The sequence below is a fragment of the Buteo buteo genome, chromosome 4 (genome assembly GCF_964188355.1).
Source record: "Buteo buteo chromosome 4, bButBut1.hap1.1, whole genome shotgun sequence".
Taxonomy (NCBI): domain Eukaryota; kingdom Metazoa; phylum Chordata; class Aves; order Accipitriformes; family Accipitridae; genus Buteo; species Buteo buteo.
In genome coordinates, this window is record NC_134174.1 from 3,974,258 (window position 1) to 3,992,105 (window position 17,848).

Genomic DNA, 17,848 nt, shown 5'->3' on the forward strand with positions numbered 1-17,848 from the left:
GCAACCTCTGCTTTCTTCTTTCCATCCCTTTTATCCCACAGAGATAAAATATTAGAAACAAAATGCAAGCAAAAGGATCCGAAGCTAAAGCATCTTACAGAGAGATGCAGCTGGGGGGAGGCAGTCTCCTGCTCAGAGAAGATGGTCTCTGGGGCATAAAATTATTTTTAGGATACAAACCTATGGTACGATCCTATAGAATTTAGCAGGAAATTATACCTTTCTGTTGAGCTCTTAGATGATATTAAATCAATGCAATAGAATTTTAGAGGTTATTAAAAACTCTGTAAAAATTAAATGATTCTCTGTTTAACTCTACAGTGTCTTAAAATAACTTCCATAAAACCAAGTTAAATTTCTATTGACTCCCACTGCTTTCTTTCCTTACCTAGTTCTACGAGATTTTTCCCATAAAGGTATATTACGTAACATTAAAATTGCAGTTGATTTTCATTTGTAAGTGGACTGTCTTTCAGCTATTTTAGTCTACATTAAAATATACAACTCAATAGTACTAAAAAAATGTTAGCATGACAGAAAAATCTTATAAAACATTCAGAGATGCATATTGAAAGAAGGGCATTCTTAAAATCACTTAACATCTTTTGAAATTGTAGGCTTTAAACCTTGGAAGGTCTGGTATAACCTGGATATTGAGAAACTTGGGGGACAATTCAAAGTGCAAACAGGAAAGGGCATTAGAACAAATAGGAAATTTTTTAATGTATGAGACACAGTAAGGAAACCTCCTAGGAAACTAGTAATCTTACAGCCCATCAGAGAGTAAAAGGAGCAATTAGGATGTTGCAGAGAAGGGAAATTATTTCTTTGTGTCTGTTTCCAGCCCTGAGATTGTCACTGAAATACTTGTTCTGTGCTTGCTCATTGCATGTAATAAATCTGGGAATATTGTCAAAGAATTCGGCTAAGCCCATGCTTAAACATTTTGCTGGAATAACAGTGTCAGCAAAAGCCCATGTGCTCTTTATATTATACCAGCGAAAAGTCAGCATAATGCAAAAGACAGCTTATTCTGCTAGAGGAAGCTTGTTTACCCCAAATTAACGAAAACTGAAGTGTCAACAAAAGATAAGTGTGTGTAGTATCTCCATTAAGGCTGCACAGCCCCTGACTTCCAGGACTGGCCGTGAAAGACCTGCAGGGTTGAGTAGGTCCTTCCCCATCGGCGGCTTTCGAGTCTGCCCTGCGGAAGGGTTGGCTAGCCAAGAGAGCTGGTGCTAGCCCTGAAGGATGTCCCTCAGAAGCGGTTGACTAAGAGGCACGTAAAGAGCGAGGAGCTAGCCCGGGAGTCATGGGAGTAGCCAGCGGTGAGAGCGTGGGTAGGGTGTCCATGCTGGTGCTACCTGATGGGGCTTGCTGTGGTTTGGTCCTGGTCCTCTCCTGGAGCGAAGAACACTGTGGCTTGGGTGTCCTTTGCACAGCGGACAGGCTGGTGCATATGTCAGTCTTTCTTGGATGCAGATTTAGGACATGGCCAGAGCCTGTTGTCTTCCCAGACCTAGGAAACAGGGAGCTGGTTTCTCAGTATGGGCACTCTTGCTGTCCTTTTTAGGCACCAGAGCATCCAAGGCTGACCCTCATTCCATGTGGTCCATGGAGAGAGAGGCAGGCATCAGTTCAGAGCATAAGCCCGTAATACCTAGCCCTGGTACATAAAGGACATTTTTGGATGTACTCATGCAAACCATACCAACAGTCCCCAAGAAAGAGAAGTCAAGTGCCCTGGGCTGTGTGCCAGCCATGGCTTATACATGCTGGCTGTGTTGCCAGGTGCTATGCTTTGGGACAACCCCAACTACCAAGCATTTTCTACCACCTCTCTCAGAGTGCTGGCAACCCCTGATTATCTAGAGAAGTCAAATGAGAGTGGAAAAAGAAATGCTGGGAAAAAAAAGGATGAATTAAAGAACAAGAGGTCTTTAGGACTGATTAATGTACCTCCATGTATTTTGGGGAAAATTAGCTATGAAGCCTTAAGCCCCTATGAAATATATGCCACCTTCGCATTAAAAATCTGTGACAAATCAAAGGACTGGAGTATACCTGGGTAATGCTTCTTGATAGCAACTTCTACGGAAGAACTACCGAGTAACAGCCATACTGGCTGCGTTCCCTGGCCCCGAGTCCAACTGGCAACACCTGGCCACCAGGATAAACTCTTCTACTCTCCAAAACAGGGAACTTATTACAGTCAAACCGCCCATGAGGAGTGTTAAGCTCAGGACTGTGCCCAGACATGATCTGGGAGAGCATTCATCAGCCTCAGCCAAAACTATTGCAGGCATCACACTAAAAATTTAACAGCATGGGCAATGCTTGACCCTGTGCCCTGGCCCTACTTAGTCACTAGTGTAGAGGTAGCTGTTGGATCAGACCAAGGTCCAACCAGTCCAACAGACAACCTCCAGCGATGCCCCTATACACATCCCAACACCCATTGGGCTGTTTGCAATAAGCAAGTCTCCACCCAGGAGAAATTCATGACTGTGGGAGCTGTTTCACGTCCTGCAGCATTGCGCAAGAACAGGAAAGCCGCGCAGTCACCGTGGCTAAAAGTAAATTCACAATTAGCTAATATGTTTTGCTGTAATAGTAACACAGTGATGTCTGGTGCTAGCTCAATAGCCAAAAATGACTGGTGATAGTTACACCCTGTGCTTTGCACAGAACAATAAATAAATGATCCAACAAAAATGCCTTGCTCGGTTTGTCCCATTTCCTTGCTAAGGTGCAGGCAGAAGTGCAAGTCCTGAGCTCTTAGGGGCAGGACTTGTCATGAATTAGGCTGAGACTTCCATTGTCCTCCATTCATCACTGTCCTCAGTGGCTTTCAAAAATCTCAGCTATGAAGCAACCATCCCAAGTGAGTGCAACATAAATAGTTGTGCTGGTAAAGGCTCAGCTTGTGCCCCGCCTGGTCACTGTCTACAGCAAAAGGAGCTGCAGAGACACGCAAAGGAGACTTTTTCCAGGTGCATCATATGCCACACCTCACGTTAGGGACAGCTTATGTCCCCCAGCACTGCTGCTGAGTGGCCTGGCGAGGGTAGAGACGTGGTCTTGAACTCCTTCAAGGTACACCATGTCCCTCCACCAAGAACAGCATGATGGGATCCCATCGCTTTCCACAAAGTAGAGTCTATAAAGGAGAACAGCAGCAAGGACCCGCTAAACCTTTTCCCCTCCTGTTTGCAGCCACAGAGCACTTCCCAAAGGAGCCAGGCAGAATCTGGCCCAACATGAATGATGTGGCTTTTGGCTAGCCCTTTTCACCTGTGACCCTCAAAGCATTTGGCAAGGCGCCCTCTTCACTCTCCTGTAATTGCAATAATCTAAGCAATGTGCATAATGATTCAGAGTTTTTATAATTACATATCTTTGTCCAAAGGACATGGTACAAAACCGTCTATCTGCAACACAAATTAATTTCCCCTCATTAAGGTTGCAGTCATGAGTTAATTGCACAGAAGGAAAATGCACAGAACTTCAGATGCTATCCCAAGAAATTGTTGCTGTCATTCATCCAGCTGGTCAGGATGTGATGATCGGTATCAGTTACTCAGCAACTGACCTGGCATTGGTCTCCTTTGATTTAACGTCCCGTAGACTCACTTGAACTTGCACACAGAAATAAGTTCTCCTAAGGACAGACAGAGTGTCCTCTTGGAAATGTAGTATTTCTTGTGAATCCTGGAATTTCTTTGAATTGGAGGGAGGAGTTTTTTCCACTAGGGAGCTGACTGCTTGTGAATTAGCCTTCTGAAGAAAAATTAAATTTGCTGATAATTTAAGGTTTAGCTAATGCACAGGATGATCTTTTGGCAATGCTGTGATGCAAGCTTGACGTTTTCAGGTTATAAACCGCAAGCAAATAAAAGAAGAAAGAAGAATGGCTTCGGAAAAGTTCCATTGGGCTATAAGTCAGAGGCTGTTCCACAACATTTTATCTCTGAAATGTCATGCTGTACTGGCCTCAAAGCAAGAAGAACAGACGGTTCATCTAATACAATTATTTTAGGATCCTTTCATCATAAACAGTGTGCATGCCAAAATGAAAACGTATCATGGGAAAGCATTTCTCATTGAAGCCTGAATCTCCTCCCTAATGTTTATTCTATGTCATGGAGAACACTAAGGGCCAAATACACTCTGGGTTAAAAACACTGGCATCAGTTCTTGCAACACAAATCTGGCAGGGGTTCAGGATGTGACAGCCGAAGGAGGCTGCAGTCTCCCTTGTACCAACAAACCAGTTGATGCCTCGTGCTGGCGAGTGAGGAAAGGGGATGTTGAAGAGAAATATGAAGCATGCCGTGGAGGCTTACTCCCTTCTGCAGCTGCTGGCCGGCATGCTGGATCCCTGGCCGGCATGCTGGATCCCTGCCACGGCAGTGAAGTGGTGTCCCAGGCGCCTACAAGGTGCGGAGTAGGTGGGTAGCAGCAATATTCTACTCGCGTATTGATATAAATCCCGGCATGGTGGTGATTTTTACCTCCTTGCAACGGCTCTTTGAATGCCATCCTGGGTGGCAAATCAACCTCTTCTCTGTTTTCAAGAATGTCACAAAGTCTTTTTCCTGAAAAAAAAGCTTTCTGTGCTGTTAGTTGAGTTGGGGGTTGCTGCAAAATTCTCTCTTATTCTCAGCATGTTCCCATTTAGTGGATTATTTGGGCTGTTTCACTGCTCCCGCATTCTGGGCCATTGTCTTCTGTCTTGCAAACATGATCTATACCTTTAACAACAGTGACGTTGCACTTTTTGTTATATTTAAATTCATCTTATTTCCTTGCCGCTCTCCTACCATGGGTCTGGTATGACTGACTTTCACGTCATCTGCAAGTTTATCAGTGATGATTTTATCATTTCCTCTGGGTCAATCCTAAAGACACTGAACAATCCAGGGTCCAAAATAAATAAATGGAAGACTTCAATATCTCTAGTATAATTGAATTTCAAATTACATTATAAGATCTCTTGCTGAAATAGTTTTTAATCCATTTAGTATACCAGATTAGGTTTTGTACCATTTTTCTTTAATTGGGACTGTGTTCAGGAACTGTTCAATAACTTGCAGAAATCTAAATAATTTATAACAGCCTTATCTTTATTAACCAAACTTACATTCTCATTAAAAAAACATTCATTTGTTTGACATGACAGGCTTTCCATAAAACTGCTCAGGCATATCAATCAGGTTAGCATCCTTTAATTCATTACTAATCATAGCCTATATCAGATTTTCTTTGATATTGTTTGGGATCAGTGTTAAACCAATGAATTCATAATTACCTGGGATTTTCCTATTATATGAAATATAGTCTTCCGGATTCTGCACAGAGTATTCTTACAAATTTATGCACACAGAACCAACATGCTCGGGCAGTTTAGCCATTTTGTTGGCAATTAGCTGGAATGAGCAGGACAGCAATACAACCACCCCAGATCATTCCACACAGGATCCCAGCATCACACAACTATTTGGGGAGGGAAAGACCTCCAGGGATCTACAGACGCCCCTCTCACAGCAGGGCTAACTTCCCCCTTCAGTCAGATTGCTCAGAGCCTTGCCCAGCTGAGTTTTGCAAGGATGGAGATTCCCCAAAGCTCTCTGGACTCCTGTTCCAATAGCAGGCCACCTTCACTGTAATTTTTCCCTCCCCCTAATATCCAGTTGTAATGTCCTTTGCTGCAACTTCAGCTGATTTCCTCTTGTTCCACTACTGCGCACCCTCAAGAAAAATCTGGAGCTGACTTTTCAATAATCTCCTATGGGTAGTTAAAGACAGCAGTAAGCCTTATTGTCTTAAGCCTGAATAACCTCTACTATTCTGGGTCCCACCAAGTGTTCTCCGTGGGCTCAGAGCTGTAGGGACGTGCTGGCTCCAATGTGGCAAAACGCTCAGCTTCACCACTAGCCCCACTGAAGAGGAACAGATTGCTCCGATACCGAGAGCTGCTTACTTACTGTTCTCTGCCAAAATGGGAGTTGACAGCTATATTCATCTGGCTTAAATGCTACCCAGGTCCTTGTACCAGCTCAGTGGAGAGTGCTGGTGAGTCTGGAGAGCCTAAGGAAAGCCCTGAGCAAGAGTCAGCTGTGTCTAGTTAACGAGAAAGAAGAGGTAGGTGGACATAGGTGAAACTGCAGGTCTGCTGCTTATGCGACCTTGCAAGTTTATGTTCTTCCTTGTTTAGATATGTAATTGTTTTATGAAGAACAGTGACCTGAAGAGCTGGGAACTTAATTTAATACATTTCATATGGGTCTAGTTTTGTTGTCTGATTTACTCAAAGATATCAACACAATTTTTGGTGGAAAAAAGTGCCATCTGTGTGCTGGACACTCTAAATCTCAAAGGGTAAAGCGATGTTTCAATGCACAGTACACTCAGACCTCTTAATTGCCTTTCCTAAATGCCTACTTGGTCTCCCACTGAGCTGGAGAGGGGTGCCTCAGCATGCAGGTGACCTCTGTAATGCTTACAGGAATCATTGTATTAATCTACCATCCTAAAAAGAGTTTTAATAAAGCCCTCTAGTTACTCTAAACCTAGGCACTGGGAAGAAGAGGGAAGGAGATGAGGGGATGGGAAATGTCCTCTTTCATCCTTCTGGCTGGAAGTAAAAGTCAGGGCAAGGACTGGCATATTGCAGAGGTAAGGACGGGTTTGAGAGACAAACTGATTATTAATTAGATCTGCAATAATAGAGCAAAATAAATAATGGTTTCCTATCTGGCAAACCTATCTGGTGCTCTGCAAAGAGGGACTGCATGATAACTGCCTTGCAAGCCCAGCAGAAGGGCTTTAAACTATGTTTGGAGGAGGCTGGCAACAAAAGTTCAAATGATGGAGTAAAGTTCCTGTGGGAGGAGGAAATTGTTGTAGCTAGCTCTCTGAGATTACACTCTGACTAATGGGGGGGAGACTGCTGAGAATAGGAAGGTGGAGGTTAATTAAGTTGAAAGAGGTAACAAAATGATGGAGCATCTTCCTCCATAGAAAGGAAGGAGTGAGGGAAGCAGAAAAAAGGAGAATGGATGTTAAGCTGTACAAAGACTGGAAATAAGACTAGGAAAATACTGTCTCTAAAGAAATAGCGTGACTAAAGAGGACTTAAATGAGAAAGACCAGGGACAAAATGAGTTTCAATTAGGAAGGGATATAGAGGGTGATAAAAGAATGCTCTGTAAAGGTATCAGAAATAAGAGGTAGGCAACGGAAATTATACATAACTGAATTAATAGAAAACGAGGGAACAGAAATAACAACAGAGAAAAGACTGAACCATTCATTATTTCTTATGCTTTATCACTGGAGGAAAAAAAAAAGGATGATGAACTGATATTTATCAGAACTACTTTTATCGAGGGGGTAAGACAATCCAAAATAGCAAAAGGAACAGCTAAAATCATTCAAAGAAGTTAGACAAATTCAAGTCAGCAGGACTGGATGAAGTTCCCCCTAGAGCACTTCAGGCACTAGCCAGAGCAATCTCTGACTCATTAGTAATTATCTGGGAGAGCTCATGGAGAACGGGGGAGATCCCAGAGGAGAGGAGAAGGGCAAACACAGCGCCTGTCTTTAAAAAGGGGGAAGAAGGACTTGGGGAATTATACAGCAGTCAGTTTAGCACATAACGCAGAAAAATAATACAATAAACTGTTAAACAATCAGTTATTAAGCACTTGACTGATAATAGAAATATACAATCAACCAGATTGGATGTCATAAATGAGCGATGTTAAAACCCATCTAATTTCCATCTTTGAACCCAACAACTGTGTTGTAGAATAAGGGAGAGGGAGTATATGTCTCATATTTTGAAATAAGCAGGGTTTTTAACAGCGTTTCACATGACATTCCCATAAGCTGACCAGGAACTATGATCTCTGTGAAATCATCTTAAGACATACTTGACAGAAAAAAACTGTATTCACACAAGAATCACCCATGCCTTTCCTTCGAATTTAGAGGGCTTTCCAAATAGGCTCCCACAGATTTCGCTCCTGGACCCGATTTTAATATCTTCGCTAGTTATTTGGATGATGAAATAAAGAATATATAACTACTCTGGAGGATGTGTTCCAAAATGTTGCTGGGAAATTGGAGTAACAGTATAAAATCAAAAAGATTTGGTTCAGTAAGGTCATAAGCAATAAAATATGTCAATGCAAAGGGGCAAATCGCTGGCCAAGCAGCCATTCAAAGGAAAAAAAGCCATGAACAAGACACTGAAGACTACACAGCTGTTACAGAAAAAGGCAAATCTTATTCCGGGGCATAGGAACAAGAGTGTAATAGGTGAAATATCAGAAGCAATTATTCCACCCTAATGAGGGTTCTGTTGGAATACCAGGTGTGCGTTTGGATGCCGTGCTAGGAGAAAGTAGAAGAAAGATGGAGACAAATTGTAGAGGGGCTAGAGGAAAGCAACAAGGATTATAAGTGGTTCAAAAAACTTGGAAGATTTCCTTTGCTTTTTCCAGAAGAGAAAAAAAAAATTGTGAGAAGATGAAAACTATCTTCTAAGACAGAGGAGACTTACAAAAAGGATATTGACAATTATTCCGGGTACAACAGAACTAAATTGGCTTGATTTCCTGCAAAGATTGTTGTTACTGGATATTTGGGAAAGAAGAAAAACCCACAAATCAAAATGAAAAGCTTTCTAATTCAAAGCAAATTTCCTTGAATTAAAATTTCTCAATTAATTCCTAAGTCTTCCTCTCTGGAAGTCAATTAGCCTCTCTCAAGGATGGTTGGATTCTGCTCAGGGCACCAAGGGGGTTTCACAGTCTCTCTCCAGCTCTCCTTTTCCACGACTGTCTGTCTTCTCTAGGTGTGCCAATGCTTCCACCTTCCCTGTGCCCACCCAGAATGCAAAATATTGATGCAAATCTTGTGTTTGCACTTTAGCATAGCTTCAAACATGCTGTTGGTGTTAATTACCCAACAACAGGAGGAGGCCAGTGATACCAAATGAAGCATGGAGCTTTCCCCGACCAAAACCAAAATCAATCCTTCCTCCTGTGTGTTGCATAGTTTCACCAATTTTCTTTTCTAATGTACCAGTGTAGCTCTATATAAGCAGAACGAAGAGCCTCCCTTTGTGCAGATCTCCCACAGACAGCGTTGTGGTTGACAGGGGGATGAATGCGGTGCTGTGGTCCTCACTTCCAAGGGCTAGAAAAATTAGTGAGTGTGCTGGAGCGCAAAGCAGTTGTGCAAAAACGCACATTGCATGGCAGGGAAACAGAGCATTTCTCACTTTTCCCTAACAAGGAACTCCTAAGTTGCAAATAAAGGAATAATACATGGATAAAGTTTGCCAGAACCATTGTTCAAGAAGGGCAGGTGATGGGGAAAAAGGAGGAGGGAGTTCACTGGCTATCTGGAAGAAATATACTTTCTCTGAACTCTAGGAAGATTATGAAACAATCTGCTGGATGTCTCTGGGTAGAGATAAAGGAAGAGAGAAATCAAACAAAACCAGAAGCAGTCTCATGGTAGAGTCTATTGTACATCAACTAATGAAAAAGGAGATTGAGGAAGGATTCTTTTGAAAAATAAAAGGGGTCATGCAATGAACAAGTGCTGGTGGACCTGAAGGTAAATGATAAACCAAAGTCAAGGACATTGTGAATTTTAAAGTGGGGAGGGAGAGAAAATAAGGAGACGAGGAAGGAATTTAAGATTTTGACTGTTGCTCAGCACAGCCCTTAGGGTCTTTGGGAATTTTCTGGTGCTCTTGGGGGTGTTACCTTCTCCTTTCTTAGGAGAAGTTCTGAGTGATCAGACATCATGGACATGTTTCTCTGGGCATCTTTCTTCTTGTAAAACACTTTGTTTATTCTGTACAAGTAACATGACCGCAGACCGAATTTCTCAATGTAGATCTGCAGCATGGTTTGGGGGAGGGAACAGTGTCCATCCATACTTTTGGAGAGGGAGCAACTGAGTGCTGGTCAGCTCTAAACGGTCTTGACAGGCATCATGGAGGGTCACTAGTACCTATGAATTTGTTGCTGTATTTTACTTTGAATATTTACCAAAGGCATGATAGCAAAGGTTTTCAACTTAAAAATCACTTTACAGCCCTTGTATGATGCTCAGGGCATCAGCAAATAAATAATTCCTGTTCTCAAAAGGATGAAAGAGAGGCAAAGAGTTCATTAATTTATATGTGGTAAATTTTGATAAGCCTAAAATCAATGTTCGTACAGTCTCTGCACCTCTCTGCTTGGTCGCCTGTGGGACGCTGGGCTGGCTGTAGCTAGCACACTTCACGTGTTGCTGAAAAGGTGCATGAGGAAATGATCAGAGAGGGTAGGATGTGGTTAAAGCCTCGATTTGCAAACTGGAGCTAATGTGAGGGAAGCGTATTATATCTCACATCCATTAAGGCCTCCAGCAATCACCTCCCACTAAGATGAAGGAGCAGCAGAGAAGGAATTGTGACTTCCTGAGTCCCAGTAGCTCCTGGAGCTGTTCCTGTTAATATTCAATTTAGTGCTGCCCTGGACTTAGAGCGCTGAACTACGTCTCACTCCAGCCCCGAGGCTCAGCTGCAACAAACACAGCTGCAGGAGGCCGAGCCACAGAGAGAAACAACCCCCAAAACAGGGTTATCACACCTCCAGCTGCCTGTGCAGAATCAGCACGTAGGAGGAACCATGCTGTCCACCCCCTGCCTCCTCCATCTCCCCTCTCCAGGCTGCGTGGCTTTGGGGAAGAGGCTACAGGTAGGAGCTGGTTGTACTGTGAGCTGTGGACAGGGTCGTCAGACCCTTTTTTTCCCTCCTGCTTTTTATCCTGGATGTGCTGATTGACTATATGATGTTCTGCGTGCGCTTCCTCTCCATCTCATACCACGCAGCTTCTTCTATGGCTTTTCCTTCATCTCACCCCTCAACCCTGAGTGCTCCCATCCCTGTTGACCCATCTGCCTTCTGATAAACCCCTTCCACTTCCAGATCATGGTATTAACTTGACATTTGCAAAAGGTCACCGTGTTTGTTCTGCCTGAGATTTATATTGCTCACTCTTTTGTCTTTTTGCTTTGTAAGCCCTTCAAGGCAGAGGTTATCTCCTAGGGTATGACTATATAGTGTCCAGGAAAATAAGGCCCCTGATCTCAGTTGGTGTCTAGCAGCTGTAACAGAGACAATAACGTGCTCCTTGATAGGGAGGCTGCCTGCAATTTTATAGATTAATAATCAGCGGTTAACGAATCTTAATTTATATGTAAAAGTCTTCCTTCCAGAAGAGGTCCATATGCAGGACCTCATGGCAGAACAACCAACACCTTCATTTCAAAGAGTACCAAGTGCCGATCACTCCTATATTTCCAGGATTCCATTTGGACTGTGTGGCATTGCTGGAGCGTATGCCATTTGTGACTGCTGCAGGAACAAATATGGGACATAAGGGAGGTGACACACAATACATATTTTGTGCATCCAGTCTATGCATATGAAGGCACGGCTTTTTTTAGCTTGCAGTTTGTCACGCTGAAACTGTTTGTTACATCAAACTAATTGCAATTGAGATGAGAGCGTATGTTATGCGTAGCGTTAGGATAACTGTCCTGCAGTGGCTGGTCCAGACAAGGTGCAGCTGGTAGAGAAAGGACATACAAATTAAGCCTTTGCTCTCAGGTAAGAATGGGTCTGATCCTGTCCTCCGGTCCTGACCTGACCATCATCCCTGTGTTTGCCTCCCAGCACACCTCAAGGCAGAGATGCAGGGCTAGAGCTCTCTCATGCCGTAACCTCAGTGAGGCAGCTGGGAGGGCTCCAGCCCAGGTGGGAGCTCAGCACGTTTCCTTTCTGTCCATGAGGAGACAACCCAGGCTTGGTTCTTCTCAAGCACAAGCCAACTCTGTGCCTCAGCTACGGCACGGCTACACCAGAAAGGCAGATGGGAGAGTGGGGCTGTAGGACTCAGCAGGCTCGAGCCTGTGGTTGAGACTGCTCTTCACTTGGTGATGTAGGCATCTCGGCGGCAACGCATCTACCGACCGCGTTTGGAAGAGGTGCGCGTGGGACATCTTATAAAGCCTATAGCTTTAGTGCCAAGACCAACAGAGCACTAGACTGACAAGCCGTGCTAGCTCTAAGAACAGCCCGACTAGGCTCCTCTGCCACAGTTTGCTTTGGGAGTGACACAAAAGCTAGATCCTTCCCCAAAACTACATAGAGGCATTCCCAAGTACTAACTTTTCCTTTGCATATGGTGATATTCCTTAAACTCCTCTACCATTTCGCTTTGAAAACTACGTGTTCCCTGAACTATCCTGGTTCCTCTGCTTCTCCATGATATCCCTTGCCTGCCAGTGGAAACTATACTAGGTAAGATACAGCAGCACTGTGGCTTGGCGTAGCTACGTATAGATTAATTGGCTGGTACAGATGGGTTGGGTGGCTGGAAGGTGGCTGCCAGCCCTGATGCCTTATGGTAAGTTCTGCTTCAATTTCTGATCCAGGTCTCTCCCTCCTGCCCGGGTTCAATTTGCAGGAATAGAACTGTCTTTGAAATATCTGCTTTCTCTCAAATTCATCCAAAATCCATTAATGGGTTCAGAAGCTTTTGGGAGAGAGGAATGGACACATAGGTGAACAGAAAAGCAGCACAAGCAGAACCTTTATTTCCTTAGGGAGGCAGCCTAAAGAAATATAAGCATTTATTCTCATTTGTTGCTGAGTTTACGACCCACACAAATAACAGGGAAAAGCGAGCAAGCAGCCGACTGCAGAATGGGAACAGGGAAAATGACTCAGCAAGCTTGGCACCGATCTGGAGAAAATGCAGGTACATTATAACCTTGCTCGAGCATCAATCTCATCTGTGACATGACGTAGAAACAACAGCTAGTGTAGGTATTTGCATCCGACGGAAACGTTCCTTCTGATAAATGATTTAACTCTGCTCTTGCAAATAGTTATATACAGGAGCAGAGCAGGTAAGAGGCTGCCTTTATATTTGCTGGCAAGGGAGAGAAAAAGTTCAATGAAAACCTCTCATCGCTTTTTAAATATCCTTTTTTTTTTTCTATTATCAGTTGACAAATAGCTGCTGAATTATAGCTTCATGCTTCGTTCATGTCATTTTTCCTAAGATCAGTATTTCCTGCTACATCACCTTAGAAACTCAATCAACAAACACTCTGCTCTACATGTAAACAAAGCTTTATTTTGCCCTATTTCTGACAGCAGCCAGTGTTTTAGAAACCAGAACATTTCAGGTTCTCTGGGCTATTTGCCTCAATTTCACAATTTGGTTTTGTTTTTGAGGGCCTGTCAGCATTGTTTATACCTAGATCTGTTTGAGTAGCAATGTTTTCGAGTGAGTGGCAAAGGAAATATATTACCGCAAATTTCTTTCTGGCATCAGACTTTCTTCTTTTCTCTGAAGAATCTAAATGAAACTGCACTCTCTAACACATGGGAACTAAAGAGTGAAACAAATTAGAAAGAGAAGTGAAACGAGAAGATGCAGTTTCAGTGACAAAAATGAACAAAAAAGAAGCAAAGACAACATTGACAAGTAAGCAGGACCATCTCCAAAGCTCAAGCTGTAACAAAACCCAGGAGTGTTATCTCTAACAGAGGAACCAAAGAACTCTGCTGGGCCCTTTAACCATTTCCTTGTGGAATAGCATCAGATCCTGTCCTGACCCCATGACAAGGCTCTTTTTTTTTGTTGTGGAAAAATAGGACTGGAGCCCTATAAAGTTTTCTTACTTGCTTTCACAAGACAAGCATTTTCCAGGTAGCTGCTGCGAAAACACAGCAAATTAATCCAACAGCAAATGGAGGATTTTTTTTGGCAGTTTTAAAAACCTGCACAGGAACCCCAGCTATCGAGCCTCCTGTGATCTGCCACAACACAAAGACAGAGTCCATCAGTTAGGGATTAATTTTAAGGCAGATATTAAAGCCTGTCACATGATGAAGGATTTTCCTATACGTGCACTTCAATGGGATGCTTTAAATCCTGTGCGTGCGTGTGTATATGCGCGTGTATATGCACGTGTACGTGCACGCTGGTGTTTATTCAAACCTTTTTCATTCACAGGCAGACAGAGCCTTAGGCTTCTTCAGGCCTTTCCAAGGAACATAAACTTGGGAGGGGAGAGAGAGAGGAGTCACCTTTAAGCCTCACATTTTTGAAAGTACGTTTCTGAGGGAAACAGGCTCAGGTGGAAGGAGCCAAGATCGTAAAGATTTTATAACTAACGACAGTTTTTAAGAGGAGGCAGAATCCCTGCTCTTTCTTAGTGCAAGACCTCCTTGCAAGAATTTAAAGCAAATTTGGGAAAAAGCACCCTTTTTACAGAATCGCATCATTTTGCTTTTCTGCTCGGCTGTAACCTAAAGCGTCTTGGCTTGACAAAATGAAATAAAGCAGTGTGACGATGCGCTGTCACTGCTGCCGCCGCCGCTCTGCCTCCTGCAAATCTCCCAACATCGTGCACCGATCTCCCAGTCAGAGCCCAGAAAGGGAGCGATGCCTTCTCCTTCCAGCCTAAATCCTGCGCCAGAGAAACTTACCCTTCGGCTTTGTAAAACACGGCTCGGGTTTGCAGCAAGCGGCTCTGCCTGAGGTGCCGTTTCCGAGGGTTGGTGTGGCTAGGTAACTCTCTTCCCATGACACAGCAGAACAGCAACAGCAGCAGCAGCAGCAGCAGAGTAAAACAGATCGGTTCTGGCAGTACTCCTAGAAGACTACTTTATATCCCAGCTCCAGCCTCTTTCTCCTTTAAGGATGATCTGAAGAAGGGAATATGGAAATAAAAAGAGGCTTAGAGAGGTAGGGAAATAAGGCCCAGGGAGATGGAAAGCGAGGCACGCTGGAGCTGGACTCCAGGGCAGTGGGACAACTTGGATAAAAATGGTAGAAAGGAACCCAGGGGTAAAAATCCCCCCCCCCAAATTGCATGGGAGAGGATAGATAAAGTGTAGGGTGGATAGAGGGAAGACTCTGAGAAGAAGGAAGGAAAGGAGGATGAACTGTTCCTCACTTGGTTAACTCTTTTCAGCTAAAACCATTAATAATCTCCAGGAAACTCCTGAAAAATTTGAAAAATAATACTAGAGGTATCTGAAACACCGATCTGTTACATATACAGCTCACTGCACGGGCACTCGGAAACGAGTCGGTAGAGCACAGGTACTTCAACTCCAAAAGCATTAGTGGGAGAGCAAAGGGAGATTATCTGCCATCACAGCCAGGATTGGGCCTGAGCCGTCTGACCTGGCGGCTCCGGTCCCCTCCCGTGGCTGACAGTACATGTGACGGGCATCGGTGTCAACCCTGCAGATGGTAAAAAGGTCATTTATATGAATCCCTTCAAGAAAACTTGTTGGGACGCTGAAAAAATTAAATTCCAAACTTAAAATTTATTGCATCTGTGGGTCATGCTTTAATCTGCCGAGGGGCTGCGATTTCCAGTGGAAGCCGTAAGGCAGGAACGAACGCGGCACGCTTTTCCTCCTTCAGTTTTTATCAGCAAATCCACACCCCCCCCCCCCCCCCCCCGGCAAGCTAGCCCCTCGAACCTTGCGCTGGACCACCAATACCAACGTGATGCCACTGGTTCGGGCGCAGAATTCGGGGAGCTCCCGCGGGAACCGTGCCGCTGCCTTCCACGAAGAAAACCCCGAGAACCCCCTTGCGCATCACCAGCCTGGCAGAGGTGCGGCGGTGGGACGGTGGAGAAGGTGAGCTTTATCTCCCTCATCCCAAATCCTGGGGGCAGGAGGAAAGCTGGGGAAAAAAAAACCCAAACCAAAAACCAAAAGCAACCCACTTCAGCACCGCAGGCAGAACAGCAGCCTGAGGAACGCGGCGCTGCCCGCCCGGCCTGCCCGCACCCCCGGCCGCAGGCAGGCGCGGGGGGGGACACACCGGCGGGACCGAGTTCTTCTCAAAAGGACGAAAAATGCCTTCATCTTTCTTTTTCTCTTCTGCAAGGGGTGGCTGTTTGTACAGGCGGCTTGTATGGTTGCAGTGGCAAGCGTACATCCCTAGAAACGGCTCCTTCCAGCATCTCTGTACTACAACCTCCTGTAGAAAACCGACGGTACTACAGGTTAGACCGGTCACTCATTTCCCCGACAACCGCCCGAGTTAAAAAACCCACGTTCGCGACCGCCGCGTCTACCCCGCACAAGCCGCACCGACGGCACCGCTCACTTCTCCAGCCTCCTCGGTCCGACACAAACAAGTTTGTTTTTTTTTTTTTCTTTGTTTTGGGTGGGTTTTTTTGTTGTTTTGGTTTTTGTTTTGGTTTGGTTTTTTTCCTTGCTTCCGCGTCCAGCACGGCGACCGCAGCCGAGCCCCGGCTCCCGCACCCTCCAGCAGCGGGGTCCATCCCCGGGCCGGTCGGGGAGCGCGGCGACCCCTAATTTCCCGTAACGATCAGCGGTGCAAGGGGCGGGGGGGGGGGGGACACACGACACACCGCCAAAAAAAAAAAACCCAAACCAACCCCCAAACCCAACCCTCGTTAATAATAATAATAATAGAACAAGCAAGCGCAGCAACTTGCTTGGACTCGCCGAAGTGAGGGCGGGAGGTGGGAAGGGAGCAGCCCCCCTCCCGGGTGGAGGGCGGCAGCCGGGGGGGGTTAAGGGGGAGTGGGGGGCGACCCGGGAGGGGTTGGGGAAGGGGGGGGGGGTACCGGCGGGTGGCGTTGGCGTCACGTGAAAGTCCCCTTTAAGTTTCCATAGAGAGGCCTCCGGGTGTCACATGATGGACATGATATAATGAAACAACATTGTGGGGAGGGAAGCATTAAGGGGAGTCCGGGGCGGCGGGGAAGTGGTGGGGAAATGGTGACCCCCCCCCCCCCCCGACTACTCCGCCCTGCCCCGCCCCGGCCCTGCCCTGCCCGGCCCCGGCCCGCCCGCCCCTCCGCGCCTGCACCTGTCTCAGCGCCCGGCAGCGCGGCGGGTTGTGGCAGCGTTCCCCCCCCCCCCCACCACGAAGAAGAGGGAGAACCAGCGGGGCCGCTCTCGGAGGTAAGTTACCGGCGGGACTCGGGTGGGGGGGGGTGTCTCCGTGGGGTGTGTGTGGGGGGGGGGGGAAGCGGGTGTGCGCGGCGGTCGCGCCATGTTTGCGCGGCGGCGGTGCGAGGAGGAGCTGGGGGGGGGTTGAGTGTGTGTGAGTGTGTGTGTGTGGTGGTGGGGGGGGGGGGGAAGGACGGACACGGGACACGAGCGGGGGAGCCGCGTGTCCCCGCGGAGCGGCGGGCGTGTGCGCGCCCTCCCGCCCTCCATGTCCGCATTCCAGCTCATGTTGCGCAGATAAAATTCAAACTTGAGGTAAACACAAGCGGCGGGGGGGGGTGGTGGTGGTGGTGGTGTGGTGGCTGGGGGGGGGGGGGGGAGTGTTGGAAGAGAGGCGGGGGAAGGAGGGAGGCTCGCTCCATCCCGGCTCTCACCGCCCCTTCCCTTCCCCGCTGCTTCCCACCCCACCCGCCGAGCCCCCACGCACCTGGCTGCCAGCGACGAGCCCTCCGGCCGGCCGCTTCGCAAGGGGCTGCCGGCGCCTTTCTCGTTTCCACCCCGGGGAAGGGGGAGAGGCGGGCGTGCCGCCCCCCCACCCCCATCTTCTCCACACACCGGGCACCCCTGGTAGGAGACGGCAAGTGAGGGGAAAAGGGGGGGGGGGGGGTGCGCGGCAGGTGCGCGGGCCGCTGTCGCGACATGGAGGGGGGTGTGTGTGTGTGCCTCTCGCGACGTGGGGGAAGGAGCCAAGTGACAGCCGAGCTGCGGTGGGGTGGGGGGGAACAGGACTGCGCCGTGTTGTTTTCCTGGCT

General features: G+C 46.5%; 1 protein-coding gene and 1 long non-coding RNA gene across 17 annotated transcripts in view; one reads left to right on the forward strand and one right to left on the reverse strand.

The window, feature by feature from the left end:
- Positions 1–1,370: 1,370 nt before the first annotated feature.
- On the reverse strand, positions 1,371–17,641 carry LOC142029706 (uncharacterized). 3 transcript variants are annotated; one of them, XR_012649995.1, is made up of 5 exons: positions 17,524–17,641; positions 15,585–16,092; positions 14,577–14,795; positions 13,394–13,473; positions 11,251–13,008 (listed from the first exon to the last, which is right to left on the reverse strand). It is a non-coding gene; the product is annotated as an uncharacterized LOC142029706 (long non-coding RNA). The 3 variants fall into 3 exon arrangements; XR_012649996.1 differs by lacking the exon at positions 17,524–17,641 and adding an exon at positions 16,954–17,098; XR_012649997.1 differs by lacking the exons at positions 11,251–13,008; positions 13,394–13,473 and adding an exon at positions 1,371–1,519.
- The window catches only part of LOC142029704 (uncharacterized), a 131,630-nt gene continuing 130,638 nt past the window's right edge, over positions 16,857–17,848 (forward strand). For 5 of the 14 annotated variants that reach the window (XR_012649984.1, XM_075024605.1, XM_075024602.1 and 2 more), the window contains exon 1: positions 16,857–17,048. Coding sequence is in view for 4 of the 14 variants with exons in the window: in XM_075024605.1 (XP_074880706.1) it covers positions 16,860–17,048 (189 nt within the window). In the remaining 10 variants the exon portion in view is untranslated. Of the gene's footprint in view, positions 17,049–17,264; positions 17,352–17,599; positions 17,664–17,848 lie in introns of those variants that run through there. The other 9 variants (XR_012649985.1, XR_012649988.1, XR_012649990.1 and 6 more) reach the window with 7 other exon arrangements.